Raw genomic sequence first — 23,240 nt, 5'->3', positions numbered from 1 at the left:
GTGTGTGTGAGTGGCTTTTGATTCTTTGCAAATTAACGAACTCTATGCCCGCCACAACGCGGAGCAAACATGCGCGGAGAGTGTCCGTTGCGAAGGCATGTCGTAATTGATAGAGTTACCTTCGGTGCATGAAACTTTGGTGCTATGAGCTCTGAGAAGAGACAGCTGGACACATTGAGCTACGAACGATGATTTGTTGAGACGCGAGGGTGAAATTATGTAATGTAAATTAAGATTTTTAACTGGGCGGTAAATGTAAATGAAGCAATTGCTTTTGTAAGTCGGTTATTGTGGGGCCCACAGGATCATCTACGTAACTTTTACCGTCTTTTTACACAATCCTCCGTTCTTTCCCTGCCTGGGTGTCATATAGGTGGTTAAATGTAGGCTAAGCTAGCAGCTAGCTGATGTGAATTTACATATTAGTACATTAGTTAAGAATTATAATGCAAATAAAAAAAATAAAGTAATTTCCTTGATGGAACAATTTATTTGTGGCTGCATACTAATTATTGCATTAGATTTAATTTCAAACAGTGATTTACATTATAAATTTCTAATTGCTATTACAGTAATTAAATTAGAGCATTATGTGAATCCTTTTCAAAATACATTTTATTATTTTGAAATACTTGTCATATTTCTTGTAGATGCGGTTCAAAGTATATTATTTTTATTTATTTATTAATAACTGTTTTCTATAAGTTTTGAACTTGAGATCTTATCTAATATAAGAAAATTGGACGCTATCTACTATATGAATAAGCTTATGTATCTCCTCATCTCTTCTAAATTTTTCTCGGTCTTTGGCCCAAGCTTGCTTTAACCCAAAATACAAGGCTCACAAGTCCAATATAAGAACTTAACACAGTTGAGAGTAATAACAAATTTCACACGCCAATCTCCATTCCAATCCTTAATACATTTCTTAATCTATAAAAGTTCATTTTAAACCAATCAAGAAAAGGAAATCTCAAACAAAGAGGTCTTCACGAGATTGAACGCTCATACATACTACATTTCCCCCGCATTTAAATTATGCATTAGACAAAAAAATTATCCAAACAAGATACACTTGAATGAACACATTGAGCTTTAATTTTAGAGTGGTAATTTGCCTTAGATCATTTCCATTTGCCAAGCATAACTTCTGATGATCACACCTGTATTAGGAAGCACATATTAAGTAATAATTGTTTAATTTGGCATCCTCCAAATTAGTTCCACGCCTTCTCAAAGTTATGGTTTAGTTAGTAGGCATGCTTAACAGCTTAATTACTAATGTTTTATGTATTATTATTATTAAATTATGTCCCTTTAAAAATACCTAGAATGAAATACCAAACCAAATTGGGGCAATCCCCATAGCGTGAGAACGATAGGACAAAAAGTCCGTGAGTCGAAGACGTGGCTGAGCTGTGGGACCCACAGAATCACGTGATTTCCTTCGTCTCCATGTCCTCCTCAAACAATTTTCCTCTCACTCTCACTCTCACTCAGACAATTATCCTCCCGGACCTCTCCCCTATCTGCAGTCTGCACTCTGTACTCCTCCAATGGAAAAGAAACTAGTACAAGTGTCGGAGCAAGAGGTCCGTATAGACTTCGCGCTCAACTGCAAGTGCCGAGCTAACGTGCGCCTCACCTCTCTATGCGCCACCACCCCCATAGCCTTCAAGGTCCAAACCTCTTCCCCTCACAAGTTCCTCGTCAAGCCCCCCACCGGCCTCATCCCTCCCTCCTGCCACGTCACCTTCCAGGTCATCCTCAAGCCCCAGACCCAACTCCCGCCCACCTATCCTCGCTCGCCCTCCGACCGCTTCCTCATCAAAACCGCCGAGTTCACCCCCAACTCCGCCGAGTCAACTCATTCCGACTCCATCAACTCCTGGTTCTCCTCCTCCTCCTGTCCACGTGGCTCCACTCACGACCTGAAGATCAAGGTTGCTTTTGTTGGTCCTTTGCTTCTGCACCACGCTGTCACTTGCGGAGATTATGACGCCGTAAAGAACATAATCAAGCGGCAGAGGACGATTCTTGCCGAGTTGCCGCCCAGAGACGCTGAGTTGCTCCTTCGAGTTGCGACGGAGCTGGTCGACCCGGAGAACATGATTCACTTGCTGCTCGAAGCTGGGTTGAAGATTGAGGCACGTGTGAGGTCCAATCAAGTAAACTATTATGAGGTGGATTCCAAAAGCGGAAGCGATGATCTACACGTGGCAGCGGCGGCTGATCGAATGGACGAGGTTCTGGGTTTGATGGAATCTGGGTCGTTTGACGGCAGGAACAAGGGAAATATCAGCTGTGGGAAGGTGTTGGTGAAATCCGCTGCAGATGAGGACAGTGGGACTAGGAGTAAAGATGTGGGTGCGGACCCCACTGTTACGAATGATCATGGCCGTCGATTTCATGATGTTGCTCGTGATAATTATGTAAGTAGTTTTCGTCTTTACTCTTTAATTGTGCGAGTGTTACTCACTTATAATACAAATTTGGAGCATTAGTGAACATTTTTAAGAATCAATGGATGAATTTAATATTGTTCATTTAAATGGATGAATTTAAGACAATGAGTCAATGAAATTTTAAGTTCAATACTTACAAGATCAATTTAACTAATCTTTCAACTGATTGTGATTATCTAATGTCTTACTCAAAAGTTGTCCCTCATAGCTAGGGGTGGGCGCAGTGCGGTTCGGCCCGGTTCACCCCCGAAACCGTGCGCCGCGCCGGACGTTCCTATACGGTGCGGTTCGGTGCTAAAAACCAGAAAAGGAAGAGAAAAATCAAACCAAACCAAACCATTCAAAGTGCGGTGCGGTTCGGTTCGGTTTGGTTCTCCACTACGGTTCTGGGTTTAATGAGTTATTATTCATATTGGTATTTTTGGGGAGATTGAGATTTCGTTTGGAATTTGGGCAAATTTGGGTTATAAGTTATAACTATATATAAGATTATATATAACTATTATAGAGTAATGAGTATAGTATATATATAACTATATACTACTATAGTATATACTAGTATACTACTATAATTATATATTACTTATATAGTTATATATAACTATTGTAGTATGTATACAACTATATACTAAGTTATTAACTATATAGTTATATATAACTAACTATACTAAGTTTATATATAACTCTATATGCATAAAACATTATTATATAGACTAGACTATAGAGTATATAGAAATATAATATACTAATTTTATTATATAAGATATAACTAAAATTATATACTAAAACATTATTATATATAATATTAAACTCATAGGGTTATATAAAATATATTTTAGGGTCAAAATTAAAAATGTATAAAATGTGTATAAAAATGTATAAAATATGTACAAAAATATATAAAATGTGCATAAAAATATATAATTATATTTTAAAAAAATTAAACGGTTTGGTTCGGGTAAAATGATGAAATCGGAACCGGAACCATTCATATACGGTTTAGTTCGATTTTCTCTTACGATGTTGACTTTTTGGTCAACTCGGTGTTTTTTCAATTTTTTTACGGTTGATTTGGTTCGGTGTGCCGGTTATTATGCCCACCCCTATTCATAGCAATTGTTAATTATGTTATCAAGGCTGAGATCCTAGTGTAGTAGTGTTACAACTTAATTAATAAGCACATAAAATCAAACATTTGGATAATTTTGTTGGGTCAGAGACCAATAAATGATGGCCTTCGAATTGAGTCAGCTGGCACATATGAGGCCCAAGTTCGTATGAGCTACGGCTAAATATGTTATACAAATCATAATGCTTAAATACTTAATCTTGTTGTTTGATGCAGAAACTAGAAATGGGAGAACTTGTGGTGATGGCAGCGAGACGCGGAGATTCAAAACATGTTGAATTACTGTTGCAAAATGGGGCGGATATAAACTACCGAGACCAATATGGTTTGACAGCGCTGCATGCAGCAGCCATCAAAGGCCACAAGGATGTTGCTCTGATGCTCATAGAATTTGGGTTGGACTTGGAATCCCAGGACAGTGAAGGCCACGGGCCGCTGCATTTGGCGGTTGTGGGAGGCAGCTTAGAGACGGTGGAGGTGTTGGTTCATAATGGGGCTAATGTTAATGCCAAGAACAAGAGCAGTGCCACCCCTCTGTACATGGCTACGGCCATGGGATACGACGACATCACTGAGTTTCTTATCAGCAGAGGAGCCTGATATGAGAGAACAACTTGACAAGTATTGAAAATTGGAATCGGGGAAAACGATGAAGAGGGATTGGTGGAAGAAGCCACTTCCATACTCTATACTCTATAGGAAGCTTCGCTTTTTGGAATTTTTTCATTTTTATATATAAAATCATTTTAGTTTGATTATTACTTATGAATTTGTTGCACTAATATTTTATTTTTATTAATGGGATTTGAAAAATGAAAACTAATTAACATTTTTGTTTTCATTAAAGATTTTGATTCCTCTTTTAAGATTTTTATAAATTTAACTTTTAAGTAGTGTTCAAGTTCTTATTAAGAAGTATTTAAAATTTTTTTGAATAACAATTGAATTATGTTGAATAAAATTTAAAAGAGAGAATTTTTAGCGTAACAGTAATTTATTGTCTTTTAAAACAAATTAAACACTTAACATCGTAGCATCAGATAATCATACTTACACGTAGTCATTGGTCTCCTATTCAAGAAGATTAGAAGATTCTTGCACTATTAGGAGTGTTCGAACTCAAGTACTCTTTCTGGAGTGTTGATTTCTAAGTTTCTAAACTAATTTTTTAAGTTTTTCTTTCAAGAGGATGACAATATAAATATCAATTCGGAAAATACCGAATAAAATGGAAATACCCGTCTGACCGTTATTTTCAAGTCTGAGTCCCTTGGCAAAAATGTACGCCTTCCTCATTCTGCTTCTCCTGTTCTTCACGAACCCAATCTCAACTTACTCCTTCCCAGATCGTTTCACCAAATCCCTCCCCTCCTGTAGTCTCCAACGCGCATCTCAAGAATACTTCGAGCTCGGCCACCCTCTACCGTTCGATCATCTGACTCCATCATGCAGCCTCCGAGTCCTCTCCCACTCCTTCGCCAACACCATCAACGGCCCTCCCTTCTCCACCGCCTACGCCCCACCGTCCAATTGCTCCTTCTCTCCCTGGTCCCACGTCGCCCTCGAGCTCCGCGCCAAATGCAGAGGCGAGCAGTACGACCGCATCGCCGGCTTGTGGCTAGGCGGTGCGGAGCTCCTCCGCACCAGCACAGCCGAGCCCACCAAGTGCGGAATCTTCTGGAAGGTTCGCAAGGACATCACCAGGTACTCCTCGCTCCTCGTACGCTCCGACCTCAACCTCACCATGATGCTCGAAAACGTCGTCGACCGCGTCTTCACCGGCGTTTACCACGTCGAAGTTCACTTCCTCTACTACAAGGAAAACGTGGCCGTTTCAGATAACGCCGTGACGAGGGTTTTTCCGATCATCCCAGATCAAAATTTCAATACCCAAATCGGTGGGAAATCGGGGACTGCCGCTGATGAACCCGCCGATTTGATCATTCCGTTATCGGATAACGGAAACAGGGGATTTTGGTTCAGAATCGAAGGCGAATCGGATTTCCAGTCTAGGCAAATTCGGATTCCGCGGAACACACGACGTGCCGTATTGGAGCTGTACGTGTCGTTTCATGGAAACGACGAGTTTTGGTACTCCAATCCGCCAAATTTATACATCATGACCAACAAAATAACAACCGGGCGCGGCAATGGGGGTTACAGAGAGGTTTTCGTGACGATCGACGGCGAATTGGTGGGGTCGGAGGTCCCGTTTCCAGTGGTGTTCACTGGGGGTATCAACCCTTTGTTTTGGGAACCAGTGGTGGCCATCGGAGCATTCAACCTTCCTTCTTATGATTTAGAATTGACGCCATTTCTGGGGAAGCTTCTGGATGGGAAGCTTCATAGCTTTGGACTCGGAGTGGCCGATGGAATTTCGTATTGGCTTGTGGATGCCAATTTGCATGTTTGGTTGGACCATCAATCCAAGGCCGTGGAAGCTAAATCCATCACTTTCCAGTTGCCTTCTATTGAGGTGAAGCGCAATGCTCAGTTCAAACTTCTTGATGGGTCGTTCAAGATCAAAGCAGAGAGGAGTAGTGAATTCGTGGGTTGGGTTAAGTCCAGCGCAGGCAACTACACCACCAGGTTCTCGCAAAAGTACAAGTTCAGGAGCTCCATCAGCTTCGCCAAGAATGGGACTTACAAATTGGTTCAGCAGAAAATCAAGTCCAAGAGAGAAGTGAAGGTTGAGAATGATATAGGGGTTGTGGTTCTGAGGACGAGAGTTAGGAGGAGGTACCCTCTTGTTGTTGTCACTGCTACTCTACCGGGTTCGCGAAAGGACACTTATGTGCTCATCACCAATGTCACACATTCGATGAAGGAGAAGTACTTGCACGGGGACTATTTGAGTCGTGTTTCTAACAGTCAGGATTCTAGAGGGTGGATGGAGGTGAAGGATCACTCTGTTCTCTCTGGGACAGCAAACACTGAGCAGAGCTTCAGTTACAGGGATGACTTTGGTTGCTACTTGCACACTGTTGGCGTGAGTGATGGTAGTGTGGTTAGGGATAACTCCACCTTCCGTTGTCTGTCTGTCTCGTAGTTTTGTTTCCAAGGACCAAGGTGGTCTGCTATTTCTTAACTTCCAAGTAATCTTCGCTATCTGTGTATGTGTTTTCTTTCTTCAATGTTTCCTCCCAGGCACAAAGTGTATTTGTGCTCGCATTTATGTTTAATCATGTAGATCTAGTAACCAGTGTTTTTATGACTTGCTCTGTTGCTCAAGTAACATTTCCAAGAAAAATGCAGTGGTATCACATATGGGTTCTTTTTGTGTGAAAGCAGAAGAAGAAAACAATTTGATCCATTCACTCATTCAAATAATTTAGAGAAATAAACTGAGAAAGAGACACAAAAGCTACAAGGCCTGCAATTGTATTATCCTCCAAAAGAACATGTAGACTTTGCATTTAAGAATAGCAGACGATTAATAGGAAGTAAATTAACTTGACAATTATCATTTCATTACTGGTATGGAATCTATTGACCGTGGGACGTGAATTTTGCGGGTCAAAATAAAAAAATTGTTGACTATATATTTGTTTCTTACAATTGATTATCATATAAATATAAGATTGTACAGAGGAAATGAAAAAAAAAGAAAAAAAAAAGATGATCTACTTGCACCTCATTCTGGACGCCAGAAACCTTTTTTACCAACAAGAAACTGATCTTGATGGAGGGTTGAAGACCAGTGAAGCGAATGCAAAATTGGCCTCAGCTTGCCTATCATTTCCATTGTGTCTTGAACAACTATGTATCCACCTGGCCTCAATATGCGATCCATCTCCACCACTACATCTACAATGTCGCATCTGACAAAATTGAAGACTGGTTAAAATCAAAATTGTTGGCTAGTGATGCACATGAGATAAATACTGATTTGTGAGTTATCGTACCTTTGTGAAAGGCTTGTGAAGAGAAAACTGGAATGCAGTAGATCATATGTTCGAGGGTAGGTGTTCAAAGACTCACACCAGTCTTGATAGATTCCAATCAACCCTCTATCGAAAATAATGGACAGAGTATCCGGTACATGAACGGGGATGACATTCATTACCCAGAGAGGTTGATCTATAAGTGCCGCAGCAAATCTGAAAAGCACCAACCAAAAATGAGGACTGGATTAGAGCTACACTAATAAGCATACCCCCCAACAAAAGAAAGAAAAAGAAAAACCCTGTATTTGCATATTTTTGCTAATGCATTGGAGTGATCATCTAACGCTAATGGCTAATCAATATGATGATAAATTGAATGATTGAATATGGAAATAGCAACTACTAATTTGCTAAGTATATTTTACCCTCCATAACCAGCATTCATATCCATTACATTCCGAACACTTGACCAGTTTATAGCAGCATTGTTCAGATAGGCATTTGACACAAGAGCAGACCAACGTTTGGTGTCGTTGTAGAACATTTCCTCGGCTTCTGGCTCAGTTGATAGGCTTGGAGGTTTACTGCTAAGCCTCTTGGGCCAGGACACGGGCCAGCTATATCCAGGCAGTTCGGAAAGACAACTAGTAAGTGGCACATACCTGTAACACAGAAATAGACAAGATTAGAACAAGGCTAAAGAGTATTCTGTTTAGACAGGTTTTATATTGGTCCAGACTTATATTTTTCCTATGCTCCTCATGGCTTCATAGTTAACATTATATATGATAATCTCAGATTAAAAGCATTCAACTACCACACCTGCATCATACACACAACTACTCTACTAATATTAACAATAAGCAGCAGTAGCTTAGTTTGATGGGAGAAGACACATTCCAGAAGATTACCATGAAATGTTTTTCCTGTCTTTATGATCACAAACTGGTGGGTTCTTTTCTTTGCGTTTACTGTAGCAGGAAGATGAGTCGGGCTTCTGGTATATTACAAGCCCAATTCCAGTTGAATCATAAGGCTTAGCAACAACCTTCCAGCACATTGATTTTGTCAGAATCTCCATAGCTGCAAGAAGAAACATGCATCAATATCCAACTTAGATCAGCTTAAAACATTTTCACTTTTTTATTGGAAATGTTATTGCTAAAGTCTACACTAATTGTATGAAGCATGTAGAAGCTTCCATGAAATGTAGTCCAGTAAAGAAGATACAAGGAGACTACAAGGATGAAAGAGTGAAAAAGAGAGGGATCAGAATACGAACACTTCCAAACACGCGTATCTCTTTCATCATCACGATAAACTGGTGTAGCAGACCATATGAAAAAACCCCCTGGCCTAAGAATACGGTTGAGCTCCAACAGTGGCTTCCCACCTGCGCAAACCAAAACCATCAAAATAACAGAGAGAAAAGGACAGAGAACAATGAATAAAGAAAGAACTTCATACATGATACTAAGAAGTAATTTAGACAAAGTACCATCTGCATCCCAGTGAACCCTGCACCGTGCACAATGAATCAAATCATATGCATTGTCTGGAAATGTCAGGCTTTGTGTTCCAATAACTGAGAGAGTAGCAGGAATTCCCCTTTCTAGAGCAAACTGTATCTGAGCTTCATGTTCATCTTTTGGGGCAAATGACATGGTAATAACATTTTTGTCCAGCAAATAGCCGCCAAAACTAGCAACACCACAACCAACATCTAAAATAACCCTAATGTGCTTCCCCCATCTAATAGCTGGTAAAGTCTGGAGTGAAAAAAAAAGAAATCAAATTGTTCAAAAGCAATGTAAAATCAAAAGGTTTATTCGTGGCAAAGATGGGTGTTACACCGTACCTTTTCGATGAAATTAATGTAGTGAGTAACTCCCTCCTTAAACTGAGTACCTCCCCCAGGAAAAATAAGATAATCACCAGACTTGCGCACCCAATTCTGGTCCTTCTTATACTCAACCAGCTTTGGGTGAGGGACATTGTCATACCATATCTACAAACAGAGAACATCACCAAAACATCAATGAATGTTCAAGTACAGAAGACATGTCACCCACCATCACATTTCCACAACCACTTTCCCAAAAAAGAAAATCATGCAAATTTTGCTTGGAAAATGAGTTTTTTAAAGTGAATTGCCTTAAATATCAAAAGCTATAACATTCCCAAATACCCACCTTCTTCATTGAAAGCAATATTTGAGAAAAACCAGAAACAAATCTTACCAAAACATAAATCTCACCATGTCCCTGCTCTTAGGCCACGGAACCGGCACCTTGTAACCTTTGGGAAGTGGCTCCAGACACCTCGGACCCTGCTCGGGGCAATGCCGCTCGCGGTGCTCCATGTGCCTCCTTGACTTCAAGGCCTTGATCGCTTTGAAATTGTCCAAACAGGGTATGTAATCAACGGCCACAGGACCCTTGCAGAGTCCCCAAATCAAATTCAAAGAAACAGAAGCAGCAGACCCATCGGAAACGACATCGTTTCGGAGGGTTGGGGTGATGGGGTTGGAGGAGTCCTTGTTGTTTGGGAGGGGGGGTGGTGTGACGGGGTTGGAGGTGGAGGCATGATGAGTCGGTGAAAGGGAAGAAGAGACGGACGGCTGTGATGAGGTTTGGAGATCGGAGAAGTAGAAAAGAGGGTAAGAGGCGATGGTGTTGGTGAAGAGAAGGATGGTGACGCAGACCAGCAACAGTGTGAGAGCGAAGAGGAATGGGTACTTTCTCTCTGTGAAGAAGGTTGGGACTGAGATACCCATTTTTGTCAGCTCTGTGTGTGAATGTGAGAGAGAGAGAGAGACGTATTTATACGAAGCAAGCAGAGCAGCTGATGATGATCAAGAGATTCAATGTAGAGAGGAAGTACGTACATACGCGGTAATTCTATGAGGATTTCGAAATGTCGTTATCTGATGAACGAAGGCGACACAGGTTTTTCAATTATTTTATGACAACTACCTACGGCGCTGTTTTTTAATTGTGATTAATCACTTTTATACACCAGTCAGCGGCAAGTGGTTAACTGGGTCAATCTCTTTTTTCGGCCTCATAAACTGGGTCAATGTGCAATCAATGGCTTTATATATATTTAATAGTAAGATAGGAATGATTTCAGATTGAGTATAAATCAATGGCTTTTCATAGGAGCTTAAAGTTCAGATGAGAGACTACTTTACTCTTACTACACCTCCCCATTTAAAAATAATTAAAAAAAAAAAGCCTCTATAACGACTGGAAAGCAACATTTGAAGATGCTGTACATGGAGACAGAGAAATGTTGCCTCTACAAATCACTTGAAAATTAAAAAAAAAAAATTTAAAAAAAAATTAGAACCATCACCGTCAGCTACCAATCGAAACCCACTTAATTTAATGCACGCCAATACAGATAACCTAGTAAACCTACCACTGATGTTGAACTAAATAAGGTGTCATGTGTCCTCCACCAAATCCTCCAGTCAATCGGTAAATTGGGAAAATACCTCAAAGATACAATACTTCGAAATTGGTTTTATACAACTGTTAAAAAAAGCAAGTACAAAAAAAAAAAAAAAAAAACAGTAACAAAAAAAAAAACTTGCTTCAGAAAAATGGTTGAGCCTTTATATCTATGCCACATTTTTTTTTTTTCAATCTACAATGCCCGGACCTGCATCCACGTTAACTTCTCCCATTCCTGTATCTTCTTCTTCTTCACTATCCTCATCACCACTAATCTCCTCATTCTCCTGCCGGAGCTTAATCATATGCTCAGCAAGCAATTTATCATCCCGCTCACTCACCTACATCAGCACACCATGTTAGACCCAAAAAAAGAAAAATAGTTTTTATGCCAAGTTAAATAAAACACTATTAAGATTTGAAATTCATTGTTTCAACGTCTCATGAATAAAGCAAGTTCTGCAAGATTTGATCTAAAAGACCGATAATGGATTCAATTCAGCTGAATACCTAAACAAATGGAAAAACCAAAATTTTGTAAAAGAAACAAAAAAATATATAGAAGAGGATTGACACTCACCACTCTGGGTGCCTCCTTCACTACTAGTTTCCCCTTGTGATGTTCTATTGCTTGAGTGCAAGCAACAATTGCATTGCTTAGAACTGATATCCCTTGCTCCTGCACAACCCAGAACAGAAATGACAAAATTCATTAGACAAAGTAGCTAGTGACAAACTATATCATGGTAGACAACTGCCTCTAGGAAGGTCAACAGAAACGGTTCCTCAATTTCCAGCTTTCTAAAGATATAGTATCATTAGAAGAGAAAGTTGTAATCAATGCTGAATCCAAGTGGAAACCAAATAAATTGATGATATAAATGAAGCAATGAAAAAGAACCAGCAAACTTAAGAGGTAACTAAAACTTAGTACTAGATGGGCAAGGCAGAATAGCCCCACATCACTAAATTCAAGGTTGAAATTAAAACCTGAACATTAAAAGTTAAAGCACTCTAACTGCTTCACAAAAACATGATATGCAATGTAGACATAAATATCAACATGCCACTATATGGCTCGGTGAGAAATCTGGATTACTGCATAGTAATCATGCAATTCAATCAATAGTTGATCAACTCAAGATTTATATCACAGGTTGAGCGAACCTTATCAAGTGTCTGTGTGGTAAGAACATAAAGTGGAGGAGCAACCAGTTTAATTTTCACAGGACAGTCATTATTGCCCGCAGCTTCTGCTTTCCGCATGGCATCCTGCAAAATTACAAACATGTTTAAAATCAAAATCCAGAAAAAGGAAAACACCCCTCAAAGAAAAAGAAGTAGAGGCCATGAAGAGCAGAATAAAACCTTAATGTGAAGAACACCATCAAATTGGAAACACTTCATTTCAATATCAGCTCGGATCTTCAATGGTTGTGGGGTCATTCTTCTCCTAATATTCTTCACTAGAGATTCTTTCACTTCTTCTGACACAGCAGGAACCACCTTAGTGACCTACAAATTAAGATGTAAGGGAATATGGCGCCTTTGCATATGTGGCATAAACAGGAAAATAAACTGTATAAACCTCATGGAAACAGGCCTTACCTCCTGTCCATCAGGGCCAGCCTCTTTGACCTCACGTGTGAGGGCACTAAGAACTGAATCAGGATCAGTCACAATAATTTTGAAAGCCTGCACAAAGAATAATCCATGTTCACTACTGCAAATCAAGAACACAAAAATACTCCTGAAAAATGGTGAACATTCTCACCTCAAAAGCATGACCGTACTTCCGGTATAATGGCCAGCCAATATTGACATACAAATCCTGTAACAAGTAAAGTCAGTTAGTAATAGCCTACGAAAAGATGGACGACAAACAAATTAAGCACTACACTCGATCAATAATTTGATTGAGCATGCCCTATTGAGCTAAAGGAATTTGCAACCAACATAATTCTAAACAAAAAGGATGTTTCTATCTTTAAACATAATCCTATAAACTCTTTCTTAAAGCAAATCAGCATTGGTTCCAGGTCCCCCTCCCCCCTTCTCTCTCTCTCTCTCTCTCTCTCACACACACACACACACACACACTACTGTCCATGTGTTCCTTGGAAGCAATTTCAAGTTACAACCATAATTCTGTACAAAGAACAACCACAGCGCATACTATTTGTGTAACTATACTATGGTGATTTGACCAGGACCCTCGTAGCACATAGAACAGAAATTAAGAAGAACAAATACAGCTAGTGCTTCTAGAATAAACAAACAGCGGAGTGACCCCTAAAACCAAATCCACTCAAACAATGTATGGAGCTTCATAAATCAACAAAAAGACACATTGACCAAATCCACAGATTAATGCCTAGTTCATATTGAAACTAAACATTTATAACTTTGTAATTGTAGCACTGCTACACATCAAAGCCTAATAAAGTACGCCATTTTGAGCCACAATCTACTTTTCTTCTCCAAAAAAAGCAATTTTCAAAAAATTCTCAGAACCCAAACAGCAGAAAACCAGAAGTATTGAACGTTGAGCAAAATGAACATAATCCAAATACCTCCAAATCGATGGTCAAAGTCTCGGCCACGTGGCGCATGATGGAGTGGACGAGCTTGCTCTTATTGTACCTCTCCTCGCAAGCCTGAATGTCCTCCTCAGAGACCCTCCGCTTGCTCAAATCGATGTAGCCCTTCTCCTTGTCGACCCTGAGGACCATGACAGGCTCGATGCGGCCCACCTTGATGAGGCTGCTGACACTCCGAATCCGACGGCGGGAGAGCTCCGAGAAGAGAATCATGCCCTCGATGTTGTTGTACTCGAGGAGGGACACGTAGGCGCCCATGTCGGCGATGTTCTTCACCTGGATCATCACCGCCATGTCCACCTCCGGGTACCGGGCTTCGTACATGCGGCACTCCAGGTTCGGCGTGTGGGATGCCATTCTCGCTTCGCCGATGGATTCTTTGAGAGAGAAAGAGAGAGAGTGCGTGAGTTTCCGGGAGAATGAGTGTTTGGCGCGGTGGAAAATTGAGGGTTAGGGTTTTGAGCAGTGAGAGTGAAAGAGCTTTGATGGATAGCGAGTTCAGAAAATCAAGTTATTACCGGAAACGGCGGTTCCTGGATTTTCTAATTGTATTTATTTATTTTTTCTTTCGTGGGCTGCACGCGTAGGGTAGGCCCATCACGGCCCATTTTTAAAAAGTAAAATTAAAAAAAAAAGGTCGTCGACAGCAGGATTCGAACCTGCGCAGGCATAGCCCAACAGATTTCGAGTCTGTCTCCTTAACCACTCGGACATATCGACGGCTCGCGGACGAAGGAGCTAAAATAATATATATCAATAATGCTTTCATTGTCTTAACAATAGAATCATTGGTTTCAATATAACTTCTTTTTAGGAATCAAGGATTATAAATGTATTTTTCATTTCACTAATACAATCCTGAACAAGTTTGAAAGAACTTTTAGATTTTTTTTATAAACGATTAAATTAGAAACTATACAAGAACACAATCCAACTTCATTTTAAGATGTATTCTCTAATTTCAGCATAATTAACAGGCATGAATGGAAAGAATTTTCATTCAACAATATCATGGGCACTAACTTTTAGTTAATTAGCAACTAATCTGACACGTAATGTGATGGTATATTTTTTTCATAAACAAATGAGAGTTGTAATGAACTCGAATATGAATAAATTAGACACTAAAACATAAATTGAGATGAGATTTTCGATTGAAGTCAGAAGTTGGTGTTTCTAGTTCTAGTATCTAACAGAAGAAGTAGTACACTATTCTCAATTTCTGATGACAACAGCTTCGGACCATTTTCCTTCCTACCAAAGCAAAACCAAGAAAGAAAAAGATGGAAGCTGACAGATAAAGCACTCACAAAAATAAAACAACAAAGCAAACAAAGTAACACCATCGATCATTGTAGATACCAAAAGAAAAGAAGAAAAGCAAAACATTAATTCACTTCAATTCCACTAGTCCGTGATTTGTTGTCATCAGTTTCACTTCTAGACTTCTAGTCCCTTCCAGGCTTCCAACACACACACACACACACACTTACATGGCGAGCTCTGCTCTGAGTCTCACATACATGATCATATCCTCGGCTGGAAATGCCAGGACACACCGAAACAACTGCGAGCAGCTGGCGGAGCACATGAGGCTGACAGGGAACTTGCTGGAGAAGCTGAAATATTCAACGGACCTGATGAACCTCCCAGGTACAAAAGAGCCGTTGGATCATCTGGAGGAGGCTCTGAAGAAAGCGCTTCAACTAGTGGAGAGTTGCAGAGACAAGAGCTGCCTCTACATGCTTGCCATGGGGTGGAGCGTAGTGTATCAGTTCCGCCAAGTCCAGGCTGAGATTGACAGCTGTCTTGGCCTCCTACCCTTCATTTCACTGCTCCATGAGTTTCGCCTGCAGGTACTTATATATGCATGTCATATTAAGGACATGTCTTGCAAGCTTTGTCTTACTTCTAATTCCTTGCTTTTTAATTTATAATCTCAAATAATGATGTGACAATGTTTCATTTGTTCATATCTACACACACTTTGAATATAATCTAATTCCTCAACTATTGAATATTACTATATAGTTACCAACTTTTTAATAGCAAAGGTGAAATAAGATTTGGTGCTTATAAGATAACTGAAATGAATACTCATGCACCAAAAGAAAGTAATTAAGTAATAATTCACCTCCTGGCCAAAAAAAGTAATAATTCACCTGATCAATAGTTTAAATTGAGAATCTCGCATTTGTTTGATAAGAGAGCAAACATTTTCAAATCAAAATAAAACGGGTTGAAGAATCTTAATTGTGAACTAATTAATTGGTGTTGTACATAACAATTAATGAACTAGGATTTGAAGGAAGGCTTGCAGGCCATTGAAGAGGATCAAAGAGTGTATACAGTTGATGAGGAGGACGTAGAGGCCCATAATGTGGTGTTAAAACCTGATCGAACGAAGAAAGATGCAGATATATTAGAGAAGTCACTGTCTAGCAAGTACCCCCACCTGGCTTTCCATGAGGCACTCCAAGAGGAGAAAGAGAAGCTGAACGTTGAATTGCAGCGATCAAGAACGAATAACAACCCGAATCAATGCCGAGTGATTGAACATCTTATGGATTTAGCAGAAAATGTGGTCAATGTGTATCCGGGAAAAAAAGTTGAGAAGCTTCTTGTCAATGAACCAACTTTTGTAGCGTCAGGGTAAGTGTTTAAGAAATGTAACTAACAATGTAATCCGTCAATATGATACATGTAGCATTACTCGTGTTTAACCCGACATCTGCTTTACTAAAGCATTTGTGGCATAGGTTCATAACCAATGCGAAATGCAGCTATGGAGATCTTGGGTTAGTGCCTGAGAATGATGGTCAGTCTGAGTGGCAGGCTGATCTTTTCGGTTGTTGCAGTGAGCCTTGTCTAAGTGAGTTTCTTAGACCCATTTATATTCTTGCTATATGCATCTGATGGTGTTGATAATCTTGTTATTAATTGCACATAATTGATAATTTATATGTGCAACCAATTTTATCAGTGTGATCATATTTTTTCTCACTGGGTAAATTGCCATGTTTTGACAGGCCTAAAGACATGCATCTATCCCTGTGGCACATTTTCATGGATAGCTAATGTGGTGTCAAAAGGAAAAATATGTGAGTTCACATTTCAACATGATAGTTGTGAACAAAAACAGCCAGTTGGAGGGTGATCTCCATATGGTTCTAATTGCTTTTTTCATTTGAACTTACAGCCCGTGAACAAGCAGCGAGTAACCTAGTGGCATACTCTGTCTTCGGTGCCTGTTGCTGTTACACTTGCTGGGTGAGAAGGAAATTGCGAGAACTTTTTAACATACAGGTATTCATAATTTCGGAATATTCACTTGTTAACTGAATTAAGATAATTAATTAAGTTGACTTTTAACTAAATATGATTCAAATTTAGAGTCTGGCAAGAGAACATTGCCCTTTGTAATTCATTCTATTTCACAAGTATAGTAGAGTTGGCTTCCTATCATGCATACTAACCAAATTTACTTGTAGGGAAGTTTTTGCGACGACTTCTTCACCCACATCATGTGCTGCTGTTGTGCAATGGTTCAAGAGCTACAAGAACTTGAACTACGAGACTTTGAAGGTAGGCGCCATGAGCTTATCGCCTTATCCTTGGTGCTTAACAATAGGAGTTTTTCTTTCTTATGTATGGTCTCGTTCTAGCACTTCAAGCTCTGGTTGATACTAGCATACCAGAGTTGTAGAAGTTGCTTCTTTATATATTGCAGCTTCTGCTCTTGTTAAAAGCAAATCTCTCGCAGGTTGCCAAGGAAGAAAGATGATTCCTCCCCCATTCCAATACATGAAGCCTTGAGTGCCTCGTATGCCTTAAAGTTCAACTTCGAAATATACAAGATAACATGCTCGTGCTTAGAGAAAGAGACCATAAAGACCTAGACGAGAAATCGACTGTGCTCTTGTTTTTCTGTAGTATGTTACAGATGAATTTCTATGTGCAAACTATAAGTTATGTAAACATGACGAGTCAAAATGGGTGGCCAATAGGATCTAAACGGCATGCCATTCTAGAATAACTCAACAGGGTGGCATGCCGTTTACCTGCTTTTATAGTTCCAACGACAGCATGTACTTAGTAAGACCCTGCATAAACTACGCATTGTGTTCTATTCGTTTTTTGGGCCTCAATATCGTGTTATATTCTCGTTTTTAGCTTTAACATCATGTCAAACCCATCTTTAATCTTTGCTCCAACTTCACATACATAGCTATGGACGTGGGTTGAGAAAGATTAGAAGTGTTGTAACTTTACAGAAACTATCCTCCAGAGTCCAGACTACAAAGGGAGACGCATGTAGCTTCTTTTGGTTTAAAATGAATGCTCAACAAGACTGCAATGTAAAGAATGTTACCTAGTCCGGGATACGTGGTTCATCAGAAATGTAACATAACTCGTCTACACTTCATGTTTCAACACAAATAGTAGAAATGTCTCCTTTGTTAGTAGGAGTCAGAAGTGATTTAAGGACAATCAAATTGATTGATACCATAATCATACTTTCTGTAAGAACAAAATGCCCACTGTTGAACTAATAAATACGCATGCCATCTCTCCAAGAACACATTGGCCCAGCAAGACAGTAAAGCTCTATTGGGAGCCAAAATACAAGATGACAATGATACAACACAACTCTATCGCCAGCCTGAGTTACTTCAAACTTCAAAAACTTCTGTACCAGGACAAAAGACGAGCAGTTTCTGTATTAGCAATTGTTTCAATCCAAAATAGAGGTCTCCTAGAAGAAAGAGCTGGCGGTGAATGAAAACCAGTAAACACAGTTCCAGCAAGGAACAGAAGGGCAAGAACTATATGTTCCTCACTTGAAGAACAAACTACAACTCATCGAGGGATTTTTTATCACTGTTCCCCAGTGGGAAAAGCCAACGGAACAGTAGAGATAACTTACTGGTAGGAGGCTTCTGCTCCTGCTGTTCCGGTTTTACATTGCATACTGTATTATAGTCATGCTTCGCATGAGGAGCAACTATTCTTTCCTGGAAAACACAAATGGTAAAATAAGCATGAGCTAAGCGAACATATCTATAAGTGCGGAAGTAGGATAAGTACAATACCTTAAAAACATCAAGTGGACAGAAATCAGAACCATCACAACCCTAAATGCCAAAACACAAAACATTAAACATTATTATCTGAAAATTCAATACGAGGAAAAATCACAGTGGTATACATCATAACTGTTCCTAAATCAGCTCACCACTGTTCAACAATAAAAATTGGATGGAAAGCAAACCAAAGATAAAAATAATATGCAGTTTGTTATCAGATTTGGTTACAACTATATTGTGTTCCTCATGAAATCTTTGCGGTTAAAAAGTGAAACCAAAGTTTGGAAATAAAAAATGTTAAAAAATCATAACTGAAAGTAAAAAATATATAAATAATGGGGGCTTACTGGCATTGGAATGGGATGTTCATTGTGCAGCACTTGCACAAAGTACTTGCTTGAAGTGTTAGCTGGACAGCTATAGAGGACCAGCATGTTATTCCCACCAAAAGGTGCCACAGTGCTGCCCCTCCAATTTCTCTTCTGGGGAGGCTTTGGAGGGAGTTGCAAGGGCTGTTCTCTCTGTATTTGTTGAAATTCTGAAATATATAAAAGATAAAGCCTACTAAGAGAAAAGCATATAGCAGAAGCCATATGTTTGATCCCTACACATGCATTCACCCAAAATTAAGCATTTACTGATTAAATCACTCACCAGGTCCTTCAAGAAATAGTCCAAGCAAGCACGTAAATGGAACCACAGTTTCTGCATGTGCGAACCTTAGCCTTGCCTTTTCATAACTGCCAGGAACATGTTTTTCTAAAAGAGGAAAGAGGGGGAGAGAGAAGGGAAGAGGGGGGGGGGGGAGAGAGAGAGAGAGAGAGAGAGAGAGAGAGAGAGAGTCCAAATCCCAGAAGTCATATACAAGTATGATGGCATTACCAATAGGATTTTATAGGTTCAAAGTACAACTGTACAATAATGTTCTTTGAGGAAATTACAAATTTAGTCCAGTTATTTTATACCTAGTTCAATTTTGATCCACAATCTTTTTTAAGTTTTGTTTTGGTCCACTAATTGTTTTATTTGTTCAATAAAGGTCCAGATTTGTTTTCTCAAATTTGGCCTGCCTTTTACCTTATCAAATCTCTTCCAAATTCAGCAAACATATACTTGTTTTAAAGCTATACATTTCTTCTTTACAACCATATAAATATCATTCAAATTGGAGTTCTAAAACTCAAGATAATTGACCCCAAAGTAGGGTACCCGAAACTGCCAATTTTTCAAATTTCACCCAATTTCAATTTTCTTAGATTCTAATACTCCAAATTTGTTTATATGACTAAGAAATGATGAAATATAACTTATACTTCAATTATAATTGAAGAAAACAGAACCCAAAGGATTTAAAGTCACAAAGCTGGACCTTTATTGAACAAGTGAAACAATTAGTGGACCAAAACAGAACTTAAAAAAGATCGTGGACCAAAATTGAACTAGGTATAAAATAAGTGGACCAAATCTGTAATTTCCTCAATGTTCTTTTTCTCTCTTTTTATAAAAGAATCTACGAACAGAATGAAATATCATGTTGCAAATATAAATCCCACATTGGGCACTCTAAGCCTGCATTTTAGTAAATAATATCTTAGGCCTCTCCACTCATTGCTAATTGGTCAGTACAAGGTTACCCAAGACAGGGTTTAAAGAGGAGAAAAAAGAAAAACAATTCATAAATAATCCTTTTTATCAAGTTCATATAAGTACCTTCTTCAGCCTTAATAGCCTGCTCCATGGATTGCACAACATCTTGAAGTAAGGGCACTCCCATTCGATAGTTTAATGCTTTACCATAACCCTTTAATATAAAGGCCTCCAAATCATCTGTCCACTCCAGCAAAGCAACCTAAACACAGGAGACTTTTCCATGTGAATAGGCAAAAAAAATTGAGAACATAGGAAACTTAGTTTTACTTATATTACTAATTCGCAACCAAAGCAGGGAATAAAGTACTCAATTGCATTCTCCAAAAAACAGTCTATTTAAATTTTTGTTATTCAGTTTCAGCACCAACTCACTTCCTTTTCCCAGTCCATTAATATATGTCTACAACCTAAAACACTAGTATTCATCATAGAAGTAGTTTCAATTATTTTAATAGTCTTCACAAATCACAATATTGGAGTCATTACATACCTGTTCATTTATCAATTCAGGTTCAAACCAAAAATGTTATACAGCATTTTCTGATTACCAGGGAATAAAATCAAATAACTTGGCATATCATATTTGATAATAAAATATCTGACGTACCTCAGAGGGGCTGAAAAGTGCACAAGCTTGATCAGTTATATTCAACAAGGACGCTTCCTGCCAAATCAAGCAACCAACAGATGACCATAATATCAATTGCACTTAAGTCTCAATGCATGAGAGAAACAAAATGTCTTTGTGTATAAAAACCGAAAGAAAGCAATCACCTGTTTGCAAAGAAACCAGAGAGAAGATGTATCCTGCCTTGTAAAATTCAACTTGTAGCGCCCGGTTAATGCAGAAGTAATTTCATCAAAGACAGGTTCCTTAAGCTTATTAACAGCAGGCTCTTGATTTTTCCTAAAGTCCTGCATACATAAGTCTACATCAACCAACAAATAAAGCACTGAATTGCAGATATACCATTAGAAATGGGGTTATGGGAAACCCAGTCCTCTTCCACCCGATCCCACCAACCAAGCAAGTTGCATGATCAGTCTGTGTGTTTGCATGTGTCTTGAAAATCAATGAAAATTGATACCGCAGAATTACCTTGTAGTTATCGCAACAATCATAAAACCTCAGCTGTATATCACTTGCACGGTTTTCACTGATTACTGCAAAAGCTCGATGATTCCCTGGTCCAAGACTTCCTTTCCCACTAAACAATCCCATGCCAAATGCCACAGCACTGGCAGATGCCCGAGGGACCTACCACACATCAAATAATAAAAGGACTATAAATTGATAGGTTCTTAAAGATCTGAAAAAAAATCTAAAGGCATATATTCACAGCCAGTGAGATAAAATTAACTTCAATCAGCTTAAAGCCTCAACCAATGACAATAAGGGTTACTCCAAACATTCCAATAGAAAATTGCCATGCTAATAGATGACTGTTATGCCATATTGAAAGTCGCCACCAATCTATAAAATAAGACTAAACATGGCGATAATATATAACATACAGGAAAAGAATTGTTGAATGTTTTAATATAATAAAAAGTAAAAATCAAACTTAGAACACAACTTACCTGCGTTGCCTTAATTGTATAAACATCAGGATGGTAATCCTCAATAAACAGATTTGGAAATCTTTCTCTAACCCTAATTCCAAGATCATAGAGTTCATCCTCTCCTTTGCTAATCAATTCTCCACCCTTCAGCTTTCCTTTCCAAGGAGAGGTCCAACCCTGTAACCAAGCAGGAAGCTTTTGCAAAGACAGGTTCTGTTCTTCTGCTTCTCTCAGTAATACCTCCAGACGAGCTGCCAGGTTGTCCAACTCCCGCATCCGTTTTTTGGTAGGAGAACGAGTTCCATGCCTTGCCTGGTAACACAAGTTTCATCAGGATCCCTAAATGTGACACTCTCTAGTTCAGGCACTAAAATAGTAAAATAGTGGGTACAAAAGTTGGCCAATAAACTTAAATATAGTGCTAACTATATTAATAACGCTGAGAACTAAGTCCCTATTTAGTTCTAGACGGTTGTTGCACAAATTGAAAATTTCTTGCGGGCAAGTCTAGAGGGTTGTTGCACAAATTACCAAATGGGCATGAGTCAGGCCAACAAAATCAATTCTGATAATTAAATATGCAACTGGAATACATTGATACATACAAACTTATATTACAGATATACATACATAACAAACTGATTTGCAGTTTCAATCTTGAATTTACATTAGAAGCTAATAATGTCTCTTTATCTGATGCTTGTTTAGCATTGGACAAACAAGCAGTTGAAACACAAATGGCAGTTTGGGAATTGGCAATGAAAATATGAAAAAAGAAATTTACCACAAGGTTTAAGTGAATAGGAGTACATCCATCTGGAATCCCAGACGGTACGAATGAATTGTCCGCAATGTCTTTAACGACACCGTATCTGCATACAAGAACCCATTAGATTATATGCTCTATGCCTCATAATCATAGACTCCCATCACTAAGGTTCTTCTATTTTTCGGAAAAGTTAATTCTTAAATTTAATAATTGAATTGTAGAATACGATTAAGAAAAAAATAAATATAAGAGCACATTCATAGTCAAATTAACGCACAAATTTGATTTTGTGAAAGACAAACCTGGACACAGTAGAAAGGTGTCGGCGAACATCGAAAGCTTCTTCTTCGGCGTTTGAATGGACGAGTACTGATAACAGTATCAGCAGAGAAACCGCCATAGCGCGCTCCATTCTCTCTCTCTCTGTTGTGAACTCGACGAAAGGAATAAACCGAAAACAAAACGTTTCAATTTTTTCTTTTAGATAGGGAGAGAAAGTTTCCTTTTCTTTTTTTTTTTTCAAAGTTTCCTTCTTTTTTGGTCGTCAAAGTGACGCAACTAGCCCGCTACTGTGAACGCCACGTGGCACAACCGTTGTGCGCGAGGTGGTGCGGTCTGATGGACCACGACCT

The 23,240-nt window shown here is 39.0% G+C and overlaps 6 protein-coding genes and 1 non-coding gene across 9 annotated transcripts; 3 read left to right on the top strand and 4 right to left on the bottom strand.

Annotated features, from left to right (window-relative positions):
* The first annotated feature begins 1,507 nt into the window (after nucleotides 1-1,507).
* On the top strand, nucleotides 1,508-4,423 carry LOC147289807 (protein VAPYRIN-like). The gene is made up of 2 exons (XM_086238135.1): nucleotides 1,508-2,432; nucleotides 3,811-4,423. The coding sequence occupies exons 1-2, from the start codon at nucleotides 1,557-1,559 to the stop codon at nucleotides 4,192-4,194; spliced, it is 1,260 nt and encodes a 419-aa protein (XP_086094261.1). The 5' UTR covers nucleotides 1,508-1,556; the 3' UTR covers nucleotides 4,195-4,423.
* A 303-nt stretch (nucleotides 4,424-4,726) lies between these two features.
* LOC147289806 (Peptide-N4-(N-acetyl-beta-glucosaminyl)asparagine amidase A protein) lies at nucleotides 4,727-6,872 on the top strand. Its single transcript, XM_086235696.1, has one exon. The coding sequence runs from the start codon at nucleotides 4,874-4,876 to the stop codon at nucleotides 6,641-6,643; it is 1,770 nt and encodes a 589-aa protein (XP_086091822.1). The 5' UTR covers nucleotides 4,727-4,873; the 3' UTR covers nucleotides 6,644-6,872.
* A 229-nt stretch (nucleotides 6,873-7,101) lies between these two features.
* On the bottom strand, nucleotides 7,102-10,292 carry LOC147289805 (S-adenosyl-L-methionine-dependent methyltransferases superfamily protein). The gene is made up of 8 exons (XM_086235695.1): nucleotides 9,739-10,292; nucleotides 9,340-9,489; nucleotides 8,980-9,250; nucleotides 8,764-8,874; nucleotides 8,393-8,564; nucleotides 7,907-8,143; nucleotides 7,500-7,694; nucleotides 7,102-7,415 (listed from the first exon to the last, which is right to left on the bottom strand). The coding sequence occupies exons 1-8, from the start codon at nucleotides 10,255-10,257 to the stop codon at nucleotides 7,229-7,231; spliced, it is 1,842 nt and encodes a 613-aa protein (XP_086091821.1). The 5' UTR covers nucleotides 10,258-10,292; the 3' UTR covers nucleotides 7,102-7,228.
* A 570-nt stretch (nucleotides 10,293-10,862) lies between these two features.
* LOC147289804 (eukaryotic translation initiation factor 2 alpha subunit) lies at nucleotides 10,863-14,040 on the bottom strand. The gene is made up of 7 exons (XM_086236555.1): nucleotides 13,513-14,040; nucleotides 12,714-12,770; nucleotides 12,548-12,634; nucleotides 12,308-12,454; nucleotides 12,107-12,211; nucleotides 11,520-11,618; nucleotides 10,863-11,280 (listed from the first exon to the last, which is right to left on the bottom strand). Exons 1-7 carry the CDS (start codon nucleotides 13,894-13,896, stop codon nucleotides 11,128-11,130), a joined length of 1,032 nt encoding a protein of 343 aa, XP_086092681.1. The 5' UTR covers nucleotides 13,897-14,040; the 3' UTR covers nucleotides 10,863-11,127.
* Nucleotides 14,041-14,177: 137 nt separating this feature from the next.
* TRNAS-CGA (transfer RNA serine (anticodon CGA)) lies at nucleotides 14,178-14,259 on the bottom strand. Its single transcript has one exon. It is a non-coding gene; the product is annotated as a tRNA-Ser (tRNA).
* A 773-nt stretch (nucleotides 14,260-15,032) lies between these two features.
* On the top strand, nucleotides 15,033-17,640 carry LOC147289802 (protein MID1-COMPLEMENTING ACTIVITY 1-like). Its single transcript, XM_086234895.1, has 7 exons — nucleotides 15,033-15,395; nucleotides 15,839-16,191; nucleotides 16,299-16,411; nucleotides 16,569-16,640; nucleotides 16,739-16,845; nucleotides 17,031-17,124; nucleotides 17,303-17,640. The coding sequence occupies exons 1-7, from the start codon at nucleotides 15,033-15,035 to the stop codon at nucleotides 17,353-17,355; spliced, it is 1,155 nt and encodes a 384-aa protein (XP_086091021.1). The 3' UTR covers nucleotides 17,356-17,640.
* Nucleotides 17,641-17,922: 282 nt separating this feature from the next.
* LOC147289801 (histidine acid phosphatase family protein) lies at nucleotides 17,923-23,093 on the bottom strand. Of its 3 annotated transcripts, none has more exons than XM_086235270.1 (12): nucleotides 22,911-23,093; nucleotides 22,624-22,711; nucleotides 21,858-22,151; nucleotides 21,376-21,534; nucleotides 21,051-21,191; nucleotides 20,884-20,940; nucleotides 20,337-20,475; nucleotides 19,281-19,385; nucleotides 18,974-19,164; nucleotides 18,633-18,674; nucleotides 18,467-18,554; nucleotides 17,923-18,295 (listed from the first exon to the last, which is right to left on the bottom strand). In XM_086235270.1, exons 1-12 carry the CDS (start codon nucleotides 23,018-23,020, stop codon nucleotides 18,213-18,215), a joined length of 1,497 nt encoding a protein of 498 aa, XP_086091396.1. In that variant the 5' UTR covers nucleotides 23,021-23,093; the 3' UTR covers nucleotides 17,923-18,212. The 3 variants fall into 3 exon arrangements, with proteins under 3 accessions (XP_086091396.1, XP_086091398.1, XP_086091397.1); XM_086235272.1 differs by having other exon boundaries at nucleotides 17,923-18,229; nucleotides 22,911-23,092; XM_086235271.1 differs by having other exon boundaries at nucleotides 17,923-18,554; nucleotides 22,911-23,092.
* Nucleotides 23,094-23,240: the final 147 nt, after the last annotated feature.

The sequence above is a fragment of the Dryas octopetala genome, chromosome 3 (assembly GCF_963921425.1).
Source record: "Dryas octopetala chromosome 3, drDryOcto1.1, whole genome shotgun sequence".
Lineage (NCBI taxonomy): Eukaryota > Viridiplantae > Streptophyta > Magnoliopsida > Rosales > Rosaceae > Dryas > Dryas octopetala.
The sequence above is the reverse complement of the archived record's forward strand: the minus strand, read 5'-3'. Positions and strand labels throughout refer to the sequence as shown.

Bases quoted from the DNA above. Each gene is read 5' to 3' on its own strand.
- LOC147289807 (XM_086238135.1), top strand. From the start codon at position 1,557: ATGGAAAAGAAACTAGTACAAGTGTCGGAGCAAGAGGTCCGTATAGAC. The intron at 2,433-3,810 runs GTAAGTAGTTTT...TGTTTGATGCAG, and splicing joins ATGTTGCTCGTGATAATTAT to AAACTAGAAATGGGAGAACT.
- LOC147289806 (XM_086235696.1), top strand. From the start codon at position 4,874: ATGTACGCCTTCCTCATTCTGCTTCTCCTGTTCTTCACGAACCCAATC.
- LOC147289805 (XM_086235695.1), bottom strand. From the start codon at position 10,257: ATGGGTATCTCAGTCCCAACCTTCTTCACAGAGAGAAAGTACCCATTC. The intron at 9,490-9,738 runs GTGAGATTTATG...CTCTGTTTGTAG, and splicing joins GGCCTAAGAGCAGGGACATG to ATATGGTATGACAATGTCCC. The intron at 7,416-7,499 runs GTACGATAACTC...CAATTTTGTCAG, and splicing joins TTCACAAGCCTTTCACAAAG to ATGCGACATTGTAGATGTAG.
- LOC147289804 (XM_086236555.1), bottom strand. From the start codon at position 13,896: ATGGCATCCCACACGCCGAACCTGGAGTGCCGCATGTACGAAGCCCGG. The intron at 12,635-12,713 runs GTGAGAATGTTC...TTCTTTGTGCAG, and splicing joins AGTACGGTCATGCTTTTGAG to GCTTTCAAAATTATTGTGAC. The intron at 11,619-12,106 runs GTTCGCTCAACC...TGGGTTGTGCAG, and splicing joins CCACACAGACACTTGATAAG to GAGCAAGGGATATCAGTTCT.
- LOC147289802 (XM_086234895.1), top strand. From the start codon at position 15,033: ATGGCGAGCTCTGCTCTGAGTCTCACATACATGATCATATCCTCGGCT. The intron at 16,846-17,030 runs GTATTCATAATT...ATTTACTTGTAG, and splicing joins GAGAACTTTTTAACATACAG to GGAAGTTTTTGCGACGACTT. The intron at 17,125-17,302 runs GTAGGCGCCATG...AATCTCTCGCAG, and splicing joins TGAACTACGAGACTTTGAAG to GTTGCCAAGGAAGAAAGATG.
- LOC147289801 (XM_086235270.1), bottom strand. From the start codon at position 23,020: ATGGAGCGCGCTATGGCGGTTTCTCTGCTGATACTGTTATCAGTACTC. The intron at 19,386-20,336 runs GTACTTATATGA...TTCCTCTTTTAG, and splicing joins GGCTATTAAGGCTGAAGAAG to AAAAACATGTTCCTGGCAGT. The intron at 18,555-18,632 runs GTATTGTACTTA...TGTGTTTTCCAG, and splicing joins GTCCACTTGATGTTTTTAAG to GAAAGAATAGTTGCTCCTCA.